Below are 14,735 nucleotides of genomic sequence, written 5' to 3'. Positions count from 1 at the left end.
AATAGAACTCTGCTGTCTGAGTCTGCATTTGGGTCCGCGAAACACCCCACATCATAACAATACAGCTGTTTTCACAATAACTGTATAACCTGGAACCAAGACTGTGATGGCGTCTGTGCAAATTTACAACATGTGATTTCACATTTGATAAAGAGTCTCTTCAGCGTCATAAAACAGTTCACATTATTTTCAAAAGACCTTCTGAGCATGTGCACCCCTACGTTAGGGTATCCCAGTTCTTCCACAGACACTAATCCACGTAGTGCACCTGCGCCTGGAGCTCCTTGGAGATGTACCCGAGAAGGGTCGCCGTCAGCTGCTGCTTCAGGGTGGCGTTGCCCATCACTAGAGCAGTTAGCTGAGCCAAATCTGTCCACTGAATGTCTCCCAGCACGGCCAGAAGACTACCATAAAGCTGCTGCTGCTGCTGAGGACTGAGCTCCATTATGATCTGAGGCAGCGGTTTGAACTGTCCACTGGTCAGCCAGCAGCCCAGAAGGCCTCCGACAGCACCGCCTACATGTTAAGAGGGTTTCAAACATGTGGAATTATGATTGCACACACACGAGTGGGAGAAACTGTTGCATGCATTTATTCCCACTCACCGACTGCGATACCAAGAGGTCCCCCGACTAACCCTCCAGCGAAGGCCAGACCGCCCGCTGCTGCTGCTCCCTTCCCTGAGCCTTTCACTGTGGTCTGGATTTGCTGATTTGCAGATAACTCACAACACAGCTTCATGACATCATCAAGTCGATGGATCAGATTTATACATTTCAGGAGTCTTCGGTGATTGTGTGAGGTAGCCCCTTTCTTGCTATTCTGTGACCAGATATGAAGCCCGTAGTGCGTGTTTTGTAGATGTGATACATTATAAAAGGGAAGCAAGTGTTGTTTACTGGTGGTACATTGCAACTATTATTTAATCTTGATCATTTTAAATGAACCAAACTAAATCCTGAAGAAAACACAAACTGACCCCTTCACCCCTTAATATACTTCATTTATCAGAAGATTATAATAACTTAACATATCTCGACATATTCACCCCAATAACAATTGACCAATGTGTTCAGGCTAAACTAATTACAAGTACCCTAAATTACTTTAATAATCTCTGAATATCACTTTAACATTTTAAAGGTGCACTTGACAGCAACTCATATTTGTGGGATGATAATTTTCAAAACATTTTAAATACAGGAATCAAACATGTATTGTAATATTTCCATGGATTCAGTGATTCAACTCTGATCTGACCTGGAAAGCATCTTTGGGATGCTGTAAAATACATGTGATGTGCTTTATATTCATGTTTGTGGTGATGTAAACTAATATCTGGGGAAATTAATATTTTTATCTTTAGAAGAATGTGACCCACACAGGATGTAGTCACATTGTTGTTCATGTATTTATTTTATTTTGACATAAAATTAACTTTATGTTATGAATGTTAAGAGGATCAGTGTTGGATCCTGTCCAGGCCAGAAGGGGGCAGTAGCGGAGCGGCTGACGTCACCCACTCTAACCTCCAGCTGTTCTGCTTTAGGCAAACATTTCACACTTAAGTCCTTATAAGCCTCACAAATGTGCCTTCTGATACAAAAGTGATACTTTAAAACATAGATATTTTGTCCTTTTACACGTTTAGGAAATACAACTTCGTAGTTTTTAATTGTCTGGCTCCAAACACTAAGAGCCCTAAAGCTCTCTCATCCACTGTAATGTTATTTAGTTATTTCACATCTGAAAGTCTGTGACACATTCCCCTGCACCTCAGACAACAGTACATCTTCTCCTAAAGACATCTAACCAACATGTTTCAGCACAACAGCTTACTGGCACTATAGGCCATTAGTTGGAGATAATAAGTCACACGTTAGATATTCCATTAAAAGTGTGACATTGTGTCACTTAACTTACTGAAGTCCAGGGGTGGAAGAATAATCCAGATCTAATACACCGCTACTATATTTACTATCTGTAATAATATATTCTAACCTAACTTATGTTGTTATCAACAATCTAACTTTGCAAAGTAACTATAACTAAAGCTTTGAAATATAGTTAATTAATTAGTTAGATTCCACCACTGCAAAAGTAAACATCCGCTCTTATTCATTCAAGGGGTTTGTCAGCAGTTGATACATGATCTAGAATATATATCGCTGTATGTTGTTAGATATTCAGTGAAGCAGATCATGATGGGAAAGCTATACTGTCAGCAAAAAATGTGGCTTTATCATAGTTATTTGGATAATAGTTGAGACTGAGAAGTATTTATTACGACTGGACGTTACAGTAAAGCACATCAACTGTTTTGTGATTATTATTTTTCTTTTGGTTGTGATTATGTTAATATAAGTGATAACTACGCCTAATAGTTTGGGCATTCAAGATACGACCAAAGGGAGAAGTGAGCCATTTAATAAGAAAAGAGCCATATATGCCTGGCTTAAGGATGTGATGTTTTTTTTAAGTCTTGAAAAAATTAAACATGCACTTAGAGCAGGGGTGTCAAGCTCATCTTCACTCCGGGCCACATCAGCATCACGGTCGGCCTCAAAGGGCCGGTTGTAAATGTAAGACGGTGTAAATGTAACTACTCCCAACAGATTGGTAAATAACTGTCTCTGCATTTGATTGTTTATTCAAATGTTAAAATATTGTACATGCAGTTATATAAATGTAAAACTATATTTCAGCACATTTCTGTTATTATAACTTAAATCCTTTTAATTTAGGGTTAAGAAACCCAGATTACTCTATCAAAGATCAAACTATTAAAGAAAATAGCAAACACAAGTAATTATAATAACTTTGTTCAAAGCTTAAAATCCTTTCAAGGGTGCGTTTGCACAATCCCACGTGAAGTGTTTCATGTGTTGTAAAGCCACGTTTAAAGTAGTCATCAATATACTCACAATAATATTTGCAAGTGTACAGTAAGCAGCCAAAGAGCTGCTTCTGTGACTGTGTGTTTAAGTAGCTCATCATTATGCCTTTCTATCTCATAACTTCGACTTTCGATCTCATCATTTCGACGATGGGGATATTTTTATTATCAAATCTAACTTTTTATTTTGTATTTTATTTTTTTTATAAAAAAAGAAAATAAATTCTGGCGGATTCGTGGGCCACATAAAATGACATGGCGGCACCCCTGACTTAAACTGTCTGAGAAGGTCGAGGGAGGTCAGAGACTTTCTAGTGGGTTGGTGGTTTTGCCCGTCCTGGCTCTCTGTCCTTCTCTCCAGCCCCTGCTCACTCCCCAGACCTGCCAGTCCTGGTCACATGACAGCCCCTCCCACCTACACACCTGTTCCCACTTTCCTCATCAGACCTGTAGTTTCTAGAAAACGCACCGAAAACATTTTACTCTACTATATATTTGAAGATTTTTTACGATAAGTAATTGTTTGTATGTGAGAAACATTTCACCAACAAAGACCACGCTTCTTATGACTGCAAATTAGTTTGAAATAAAATAACATACATCACAAAAAACAAAACAAATAGAACTGAAGCCACCGGGAGATCATTGACACACTTATACAGGGAGACACAGCTTGTTAAATCAGGAGAAACTTAATTTACAGTGAACAAATACATTTATTAAATTGTGCAAAGTAAAGTTAAAATTTTGGAGAGTCGACACTGGTAGAGTTGTTGAAGACAGTAGGGGCAGGTTGAAGATAGATGATGGCATGTGGAGTGGGACTGCCCTCAGTGGAAGAAACCTTGAACACCAGATGTAATGATGAATGGGGAGGAGGGTCACATCGGTTCGTACTGAAATGACAGCTGACTGCACAGAAGAGAACAGGTCTTTAAAGTTTGACAGGAAATATATGATTGGCTGAGGGAGGCCGTGGCGAAATCGCCCACTGTCAGCTGATAGAGTAGGAGCCAGAGAGCGAGAGTCAGAGAGATGAGGGAGTGAATGAGAGCATACAAAACTGTCCTAATGTAGGAAGTTAGAGTAAATCCTCAAACTTTACATACCGGTAGTTATAGTATTTATAGTCATACAGTTGTAAATTAATTATTTCAAAATATCCCTCCTCTAAGCAAAGCTCTCTAAGTTTTACTGTACTTTACTCTCAGTAAATAATCAATGCTAACAATTTGATATTCAAGGAGGGATTTGGTAATCCTTCAATTATAATAGTGGCACCAAACATCGTGAGCCAAATTATGAAAAGTGGTAGCAGTCAAAGTCTATTCTGAATCCAAAGTTAGAGGTCAGATATGCTCCTGGTTTACACGACAGGAGTTTGGTGAGGGTATCTGACCCCAGCAGCCGACATCGGACACACCGGAAGCCTGAAGTGAGGTTGAAAAGCTTGCAAGTTCATCTGCCAATTTGCCAGATGACAGACCTTCACCTCAACAGGGAGTCTGACCAGTCATATAAAATAAAATAAAATACTTTACAAGAAATTTTGAGGAGTGGTTTTGCCTGTGGCTTCCCTCAGAGCTGTCCAGCTGTCCTCTGTGGAGCACTGGGCTTCATCCACAAGATGACACCTCAACATTCTAATCCCAGAACTCAGCTGTGTTCCAGTTCCATCCAGCATTCTATTCTATTCTGTTCTATTCTATGAATTCACTATTTGCTAGTCCAGTGTTCAGCATGTTTTCCATGGCAGTTTTCACAAAACTCCACACATTATGACCCATTAGCAGTAATGATACAAGACTGTATATTAAAAAAAAATTATTTTGTCTGTTGCTTTGCAGATATTTAAAATCATACATGCAACAAGTCACAACAAAAGTTTAAGCTGTTGCAAGTAACTCCACAAATGATCCTTTTAACATTGCTGAATCGGTGGCAGCCCTCCCATTAGTCTCCCATTACCCCATCTGGGGGTAATGGGAGACAATGACACCCGAAGTCTGTTCTTGATGTCCACTCTACTCCGCCATTTTGTTTTGATTGGTGTCACTGCAGAACATCCCGCTTCACAAAGAGGATGTTGGAAATGGAAGCAGGGTTTTCAGTGCTTTAGTGGCGATCTCAGGATATTCAGCCTCGATTTTAATCCAAAACACCAGCAGAGTTGTGACCGAGACAAAGCGTCTTGACATGTCAAGAGGCACAGGCGGATGAAATTGCGAGAGAATCCGGTCATTTTTCAAAATAAAACTTCCTTCAGACTCTGATAATCAATAAAACGGAAATAATATAATATTTATTCTTCCTGTGCGGCCCGGTACCGGTGGTTGGGGACCACTGCTCTAAACTAAAGCTAACCTCAGTTACTATAAACAATGATATAATTATCAGTGAGGTTATGTCGGCCATATGATCAACATGCAGTAGATTCAGACTAAATCATCATGATGGGCCTTAATGTTGCCACCTGTCCTGTAAAATGCATTTATCAGCTGTTTTTGATTTATATTACGTTCTGCTGTCCCCTTGGCCAGGACCATATACTTTTTCCTTTCTATAAGTTCACTTGAGACTGTTGTATTCATTTTGCTTTTAAGTTCTGAACAAAAAAAGAGAAAACACTCAGTACTTTTCATTTATTGAAGTCACAGCAGTATACAAAAATATACTTGACCATGTGGTCATTTCATAATAAGGTTATTTATGTCTCAAAATGACGTAAAAAATACAGAAAAAAATACAGAAATTGAAAATAATACAGAAATACACTGCATTATAATTTTACAGTAATATGCTGTTAAGTCATTTCACTGTATGAATACTGTAGAATTACAGTACATTGCTGGCGTCTCTGCTGCCAGCACTTTACTGTTATTTGACAGAGAAATTGTAGTGTAGGAATGTTTCTTTTATATTTATATTGAATGAGAGGACTACAGATGTTTGTTCCTCATTGTGAGAATTAAGCCTCCAGAGAGGCGGATACAAAGATTCATCACTTTACTTTGCAGCTCTGCAGAACGTTTAAGCCTCTTTAAGCTCATTGTTTTGGTTTAGGACACATTTAGGGTTTGGTTCGGTGTCCCCACTCTCGTCAACAAGCAGCTGTTTGAGCTGACACACCAATACAAATCCACTGAGCGCTGCCTGCTCGGCACCAAATAACGGACAGAAAGTGGAGCGGTCAGTGTCTTAGAGCAGGGGTTCTTAACCTTTTTGACCTCGGGGCCCAACTTTTCAAGTACAAAGTGTCCCGGGGCCCACTCTGACTATATGCATCAAAAGTGTCAGACAACCTGTAGGTCATACAGAAACAGAGCAGTGGGCCTTTTGGAGTCAGTACAAATTTAAGATTTTTGTCCGCATAAAATAAAAAAGTTTGGAGGTGCTGGTGATGTCTGCCTTAGGTGACCGGCATGTTCGCCTGCGAGGCGGATGGGGAACGTGGCGTGATCGATTCTTATGTACTTTGTGGAGTAGTCCAGGCTGGGAATTAGGTGGAGCCTGGTGATGTCTGCGCAGGTTGGGAGTGGTTGTTTGAGTGCAGCGGCCGAGCTTGGTTAGTGTTGTGAAAAAATGTGTAGCTGTCTTTCACACTTAGAGCAGGTTTAAGAATGAAACAGAAAGCTCTCAGAGGCGTATAGTTGTATCAAAGCAATAGATTTATTTATCCACAGAGTTATTCAGCCCTGCAGTAATACGTGCACGGGTCACTAATAGCTTCACTCGCAGAGTTCCACCATTCGAACACGCTTGAACACATCAGCATGAACCTTAATATAGGGGTCCGCCCCCTTGATACACATTAGTCAAAGTCAAAGATGCAAACGTAGCACGTTTATTACGTGTATTACGCTTGGTTGGAAGCCGTGAATGTCCATTCACCTTTGGCCCCTCCCAATAGGCGTTGGTTTCCGTCAGTGTGAGTGCGGTGTTGAATGCGTGAGGATCTAGAGAAAGAGTGTGTGGAGAAAGCCGGGCTCAGCTGGGCGTAGTCCCTCGCTTGAATCTGAGTGTCTTATCTATTTAAAGATGGCTGCCTGTTCCTTGTGACGCAGTTAACCTCAGTAACCTTCCTCCTGCTTCTCTCAGGCCCTGTGTATGCTGTGAGCACTGTATAAGTGGTTAATAGAGCTGCCTAAGATAATGGTTATTAAAACTACAAATATACTAGTGATTAATTAAACTGTATATATAAGCTAGTTGCTGATTAAGCTGTATATAAGCTAGCTGTTGATTAAACTGTATATAAGCTAGTTGCTACTTAAAGCTGCATATAAACTAGCTGCTGATTAAGCTGTATATGAGCTAATTGCTGATTAAAGCTGTATATAAGCTAATTTTATCAACAAATCCCTCTCTTGACGTCTGAAGGACGTCACTGTCTTTACCTTCCTGCCCTGTTCACACGCTGGTGTCTTCCTCTGCCTCTCCTGACCCTACCAGGCTGTTCTGCTCTTCCCATACTGGGTAAGCTCCATAAGGAGGGGGTGGTAATGGTTCCTTGGAGAGGGCAGTGGTGATAAGACGGCCAACCAAAGAACGAATACAGGGTATTATACAACATCCACATGAGACCAATATTGCAATGAACACACCCACTGACACTGCTATTGACAAGATCAGGTGCTTCCATTTTCCAAACATGTTTTCCATCCAATCTCCAAATGGATTGTTCACACCTGATGCTTCCTGCATTTCGTTTGACAGTGCCCTCAGACTATTCAGTGCTTTTGTGACTGAACCGTCCGGCGCAGTATTGTTGGGGATGACAGTGCAACACAGGTCTCCAAACATTGAGCAAACACCTCCTTTTTCAGCAAGCAACATGTCCAAAGCCATTCTGTTTTGTACAGTAATCAAAGAAGTAGGGGCCAGCTGCTCAGCCAGACCCTCTATTGCATCCCTAGTATGATTAGCCAAACGAAGAACATTGTAATGCACATAATTGATACGATCAACATTTTTATTCACAGTTATCCATGGAATAATACTTGCGACACTCTCAAAACCTGCTGCAATTTGGTCTACCAATTTGTATTCATTAGGCACTCCTCTGGGCACTCCGATAGCATCTATGTAGGTTGGACCTCTGTCCAGGCTGAACTCAGCTCCAGCTGCTCTTTTAGCTAAGATATGTCTGCGTCTGCGTTGGGTCAGGCTTTGTACTTTGTTTTGCTCCTGTAGTATTTTGTCTCCCACTAAGGTAAGTGGCATTGCTAGCCTCACCATAGCACACATTCCCATTGTAGATGTTGGTATGTTAGTGAATAAGCGCAGACCCCCACAGTAGTAGAATAGCCCTCCCCTAGCCCAAGATCCTATCTCTGAGCCTGGTCGTGTCACGTTGCACCAGTCTTCTGGCACACTACCTAAGTTGGTTTGAGCTCTATCGTTGGTGAAATGGTAACAGACATATCTGGATCCTAGTCCTTTGTAAGCTTTGAAATAACCTACTGTAGTTTGGTTGTCAATTGGTGGAAATATGGATGCCAGAGTAGTGCAATTTGGTGGAGTAGCCATTTTAGTCATATCTGTCATGCACGCGTATCCTGTTGGGTCAGATTCAGGATATAGTGGTGCTGGTTCGGTGAACATAGCTGGTCTAGCTGCAGCACAAGCTACACAGCCACTCATTTTGTTTTTTATAGCATTATCAACAATCCAATTTAACCAAACATTGTCGCTTCCTTGTCCTGTAGCTAATTGAATCACCTGTTGGGGAGTCCATTCAGAAAAGTCTTCTGATAAGACAGTAGGTGGGTCTGGTGGTGGCGGTTGTCTGTGCGGAATTATATTTATCTGAATTCCTACTCTCGGGTCTTTGCCGGGGACGTCCACTAATAGGGCGAACCATATTATGTTTTTTCCTGTGCTGCTTTTGGTGACGTTGTTCAGAGACAGAGATAAGGGATTGGCTGTTGCTGAAAAGTCTCGTTGGAAGTCTATTTTGTCCCATAAGGTCCTTCTCGGACTTTCCCCTCGCATTGTTGGCTTCCACCGCCCTGTATACTTTGTTACCGCCCCCCAGGAATGACAAAACGCTATGTACGCGACGTTCACGTAATTCTCACATCTGTTGACTATGGCATTGTCAGCACACAAATACACAGCATGACCTCTCCATGCTTTTGGTCGTCTTCCACAGTTAATCACATCACACAAATCAAAAGTAAAAACGGTTTTGCTCCCCTTGGTATAGTTTAAGGTCAGATATGCACGACACGCTTTTGGTGGTGGCTTGTATGCCGGTTCTGAGGCATCTCTTTTTTGCCTAACCTTCCCTCTCTCGAGGTCGTTTTGAGTTTTGTTCACATCCTCGCCGCTTGTTGTCAGATTGAAGCTTGGATGACTCTCAAACCTTGTCAGATTTGGCATTTTCACATCCTTGCCACTTGTTGTCAGATTGCAGCTTGGATGACTCTCAAACCCTGTCAGATTTTGCACTGCCTCTGGCAGACAGTCATAGTTTCCGCTAGTTGGTTTGTTCACTGTTTTGTCCCCCATTTTCAATCCCCAAGTCAATAATATCACAAATGCCACACCCAAACCCAATAGGACCCACCCAGTTCTTTTACCTATCCCCATGTCTTTCCAGGTGACTGGGGGATGAATCCCCAGTGGCTGGATGTCCGTTCTCCCAAACAGATAAACCGGCATTTTGTGTCAGATTACCTCGGACCTCTGCTAAGGGTCTGGAACGCTCAGATGCTGGGGCACAATGTGTCAGGTGGTGCCAAGGTGCTCCTGATTTACCTATGACCTGGACCGAGTGTGAAGTAACCTCCTTCACTTCGTACGGCCCTGTCCACCTGGGGTCAGTCCACTTTCTCTTGTGAACTTTGACCCTGACCCAGTCACCCACTCGGATGAGATTTTTTACTTCCTCCTGGTCAGCTGGACTGGTCCGCTGGACCTGTTTGGAGAGAGCCTCCGTGAGAGTGATTAAAGCAGTCATATATGCCTCCATTTCAACTTGCTGCACATCTAAGGCTGGTATATGACTACCGTCTCTTGGAGGACCAGGCATTTGCCTCCCTGTCATTAACTCATGTGGTGAAAGATGCGTCTCATTTCCTTGTGCGCTCCTCATTGCCATTAGAGCCAATGGTAAGGCTTCAACCCATGTCAGCTTTGATGCCGCACATGTCTTTGCTATTTTTGATTTTAGCGTCTGATTTGCCCTCTCTACCAGTCCTTGTGACTGTGGATGATACACTGATCCATATCTATGTCTGATTCCTAGTCTGGCTTCCACTTCCTGCAAATGCTTATTACTGAAATGTGAACCATTATCGGACCTTATGCATCTAGGAACACCATAGCGAGGTATCAGTTCTGTTTGCAGCCACTTTATTACTGTCTGTGCGTCTTCTTTTTTAGTTGGGATTGCCTCCACCCACTTTGAGAATCTGTCAACCATTACCAAAATGTATCTTTTTCCTTGTACTCTGTTATCATGTCCCATGTCAGTAAAGTCTATGCTGATGTCTTGGAAGCAGGCTGATGGTACAGGATAAGAGCCCATAGGTGTTTTGTACGGTTTCTTCACATTGTGATCCCCACAGGTGGTGCATTCGTCGCAGAAGAGGTACACCATACTTTCCATGCGTGGGTGCCACCACAGTGCTTCCACCCTTTGTAATGTTCCTTTCTTTCCTTCGTGCGTTGGTCCATGTGCCTCTGGTATCAGTGAGACACACAATTCTGCTGGTGCTACCACTCTGCCATCATGGGATCTCCAAAGTCCACTTTCTCCTTTTGTTGCTCCTTTCCTTTGCCATTCAGACCATTCGTATGGTCCAGCCTTCTTCTGTATCTCAATCAGTGTTTCTTCAGTGATTTCGGGTTCTTGTATGGCCATTTTCAGAACCATCTGTTTTGGTCTGTATCCTCCTACTTCTTTAGCAGCTTCATCTGCCCTGTCGTTTCCCACACTTATTCTGGTCTTTGCCTTGCCATCATGTCCTTTGCATTTCATGATTGCCACTCTTTTTGGTAGCTTCATAGCTTCCACCAGTGCCATGATTTCCTTCTTGTGTTTGATGGGTGCGTCCATTGATGTTGTGTATCCTCTTCTTCGCCACATGGGCCCATCAACGTGAGCTGCTCCATGTGCGTAAGCAGAATCTGTGAAGATGTTTACTGATTTTCCTTCTGCTATTTTCAAGGCTTGTATGAGCGCTTCGACTTCTGCCAGTTGTGCTGATGCTGGTTGAGGTAGGATACCTGATGCTACTATTGTGTGTTCCATGTCTTCGAATTGTCTCACCACAGCATAGGATGCTGTGTTTCCGTCATCTCCTTTGTAGCAACATCCGTCCGTGTATAACCACATTTCTGCTCCTGGGATTGGTGTATTTCCCAGGTCTGGCCTTAGTTTGTTTTCAATGATTGCTCTTGCTTCGCAGCTGTGTGGTTGATCTCCTTGTCCTTGTTGTAGTGATGACGCCATATTGATTCCTCCTGTTTCATAGACAATATGTGGTCTTGTGCATTCTTTTTGAATTTTCGATTTTCTTGCAGCTCCGAACGTGAATTCTTTGCTGAGGAGGAATGCAGCCACACCATGATGTGTGTGGATTTTCAGAGGGTGGCACATGACAATGTGGGATGTTTTCTCGATCGCCTTTGCAATTGCCGCCATGTGTCTTGTACAGGTGGATTGGCCAACTTCAACTGGGTCCAGTTTTGATGAGTGATACATGAGTACCACTCTTTCTCCCCCTTTTTTCTGATACAAAACTGCATTTACCATCCCTCCTTTTTGTTCAGAAACATCTAGGTGGAAAGGGAGTGAATAGTCTGGAGCTTGAAGTGCCGATGCGTGTGCCAGAGTCTGCTTGAGTTTGGTGAACGCGTCTTCAGCGTCTTGTGTCCACACCAGTGGGGCAGAGGTGTTTCTAGTTCCTGGTTCCTTGAGCAGGCTTCTGAGACAGGTGGTGAGGTCAGTGTAGTCTGGAATGTGACTACGAGAGTAGCCTGTTAGACCCAGGAATGACAGCATATGTCCCACGGTGATAGGTCTGTCATGATGGAGAATGCTTTCTCTGTGGGCTGTGCTTACAGCCAGGCCGCTAGATGAGAGAGTGCGACCCAGGAATGTGACTTGTCTCCTACATGTTTGGACCTTGGTCTTCTTAACTTTGTAGCCTTTTGAGGCTAACAGCAGCAGCAGAGTCTCAGTGGCCTCCAGGCAGGTGGCAGAAGATGGGGCAGCAATCAGGAGGTCATCCACATATTGTATGAGGACGACACCATCCGGCACCTCTATATCAGACAAGTGTAGTCTGAGATGATGGTTGAACAAACCTGGAGAACAACGAAAGCCTTGTGGCAGGCGAGAATAGGTGTATTGCTGGTCGTTGAATGTGAAAGCAAACAGTGTCTGTGAATCTTTGTCCAGAGGGATGCTGAAGAAGGCGTTAGCGAGGTCAATTACCGTGAAATATGAGTGCTGTGGGCTGAGATTTGTTAAGGCAATATGTGGATCTGGAACAGGATATGAAGCAGGTTGTGTGGCATCATTGATTGGTCGAAAATCTTGTACCATCCGCCAGCCTGTGTTGTTTCCGGCCTTCTGTACTGGCAATATTGCTGTATTGTATGGTGATTGAGTTTTCACCAACACTCCAGCTTGTAGCAGACCTGCAATGGTCGGGGCGATGCCTGCGATTTGTTCTGGCTTTAGTTTGTACTGTGGATGCCAGATAGGAGGTGCAAATGGATCCAACAGCGTCACCTTCACAGGTTTGACCGTTGCCAATTTTCCCACATCATAAGGGCCAGTCGTCCATAGTTTCGCAGGCACGCCGTCCAATAGAGCTTGAGTTGCAGGATGGTCAGTGCATGGTTTTCCATGATGGCGTGGCAGTGGTAAATGTTCAGGTAGTGTGTGTTCTTTGGTAGAGATGATCCATCGCCACATATCTTCTTCTGTTGCCTTCAGCAGTCCTGCTGTATCTGTGTGTGTCCATGACAGAGTATGTGCTCTTTTTATCATGGGGCCGAGTCCTCTGGCCTCTTGTCCAAATCCAACCGCTAGGGTGACGTGTGGAGCAGATTCTTTGCTGAGACCATACCACTTGGTCTGATAATCATCCAATATCACTGCTGCAGCCACTCCTTCTTTTCCACAATACACATCATGACATATTAGTTTTGGAGTTAGGTGTGCCATATTGTTGTCCCAGTCTTCAGCATATGGGCAGTCTGGATCGTCCGTGACATTCATAGTGCAGTGCACATATGGCAGAGGAGTTTTATATGGGTGCAGTCTTTGGATTTGTTCTCTGTGTATGTTGAACCAGAATTGGATTGTTGGTGTGCTTGGTCCTGTGGCTAGACATCTCAGCCAGTACACTTCTTCATCCAGTGATTCCACATTAATGGACGTTTGTGGCATAGATAGTATCCGCACAGGCATTGATAGTGTGCTCGCAGGGGGAGGGTCCAGTGAGACCTGGACCCCTTCGTTGTTTAGCCATATTGTTAGACCGAATTTAGTCATCAGATCGCGGCCCAGTAGGTTTACTGGGCAGTTTGGAGCAGATAGGAAGCTGTGTGACCATTGTTGACTTCCAATTTGGACATTTAGAGGTTTAGTGCACCACTGGCGTTCTGGCGCGCCTGAGACCCCAACCACTGACACATATTTAGAGGACAGGACCTGTGGAGACGTGAGGCTGGAATATGTTGCCCCTGTGTCCACCAAAAATGTGTGATCCTGTCCATTTATTGTGCAAGTGAGAGTCGGCTCACTTGCTAGTCCAAATTTCATGATGCCGGTGCCAGGTGGTTGTGGGGTGTCCTAGTAGGAATAATGGTTATTTGCCCACTGAGTTTGTAGTGCCTGATTGACATTGTCTCCGGAGCTAGGATCATTTTGCGTCCATTGATCAGTGCCTCCTAGTGGCGCCTGGTATGGCTGTCCAGCTTGATTCTGGTTTCGTGGATCCTGAAAGCCTCCTCTTCCTCTCTGATAATTTCCTCTTCCTCTGGGTCCTCCTCCTCTTCCACGTGTTGGGCCTTGTTGTTGCGGCTGACTACGTGAGCGGCAGTCACGTGAATAGTGACCTGGTTTTCCACAGTTGTAGCAGTAGAAAGTGCCTCCTTGGCCACCCCCTTGGTCACCTCCTCTTTGTCCTCCTCTTTGGTTTTGTTGCCATGGTTGCTGCACCATTACAGGGACCACTTGTTCTGCTAGTGTTTCCAGTTGAGCCATCTGCTTCTTTTTGTCCTTAGCAATCTTTTGGGCCGAGTCCAGGTCAGACAGCTGTCTCTTCATCAGTGCCACTTGCAGTGCCTTGAGCTCCACATCTGATGCTTCTGCAGCTGTTCTGTGTTTATCATAGTGATGCAGTACATGTTCTCTCCATGCCGATTGAGTGAAGGAGGCGATGGCCACAGTGTTTTCAATCGCCTCTCTTACCTTTGCAGGCAATCCTTTGGTCACCATGCTTCTCCAGAGTGCCAATGATGTCTGAGATGCATCTGGGGATTCTCGAAATGTTGTTCTCCATACTTGCTCAGCGCGAGCTAGGAGATCTGTAGCAGCCTCCCCAGGCTTGGCCATGAAGGTTGACATTTGGCTGTGGTCTGTTGGGGTGGGGTACTCTCTCCTTATGGCCTGATGTAGTGCCAGCCTGACACCGCCTATGGGCGTGGGGTCAGGCGCGTTTGTGGTTCCTGCTGCGGCTTCAAGCTTTTTCAGTGTGTGTGGGTCTGATGCTCTGGCCAGCAGGCCTCTGTAGTCACCAAGTGCCAGTTTGTGGGCCTTTGTATATTTATCTAGCTCGTCTAGCCATGGCTCTGCTCCTGAAGTCAGTGAAGG

The 14,735-nt window shown here is 43.9% G+C and overlaps 1 protein-coding gene and 1 pseudogene across 2 annotated transcripts in view; one reads left to right on the top strand and one right to left on the bottom strand.

Moving 5' to 3' along the window:
- The window catches only part of LOC306781537 (cytochrome b-c1 complex subunit Rieske, mitochondrial-like), a 64,902-nt pseudogene that overhangs the window by 43,796 nt on the left and 6,371 nt on the right, over nt 1–14,735 (top strand). The window lies entirely within an intron of this gene.
- LOC306781548 (protein C19orf12 homolog) lies at nt 251–14,189 on the bottom strand (the record flags this gene model as incomplete). The annotated part of the gene is made up of 3 exons (XM_079274443.1): nt 251–516; nt 606–822; nt 14,088–14,189. 3 exons carry the CDS (start codon nt 14,187–14,189, stop codon nt 251–253), a joined length of 585 nt encoding a protein of 194 aa, XP_079130569.1.

The sequence above is a fragment of the Melanostigma gelatinosum genome, assembly GCF_949748355.1.
Source record: "Melanostigma gelatinosum genome assembly, chromosome: 1".
NCBI classification, from domain to species: Eukaryota; Metazoa; Chordata; class Actinopteri; order Perciformes; family Zoarcidae; genus Melanostigma; species Melanostigma gelatinosum.
The sequence above is the reverse complement of the archived record's forward strand: the minus strand, read 5'-3'. Positions and strand labels throughout refer to the sequence as shown.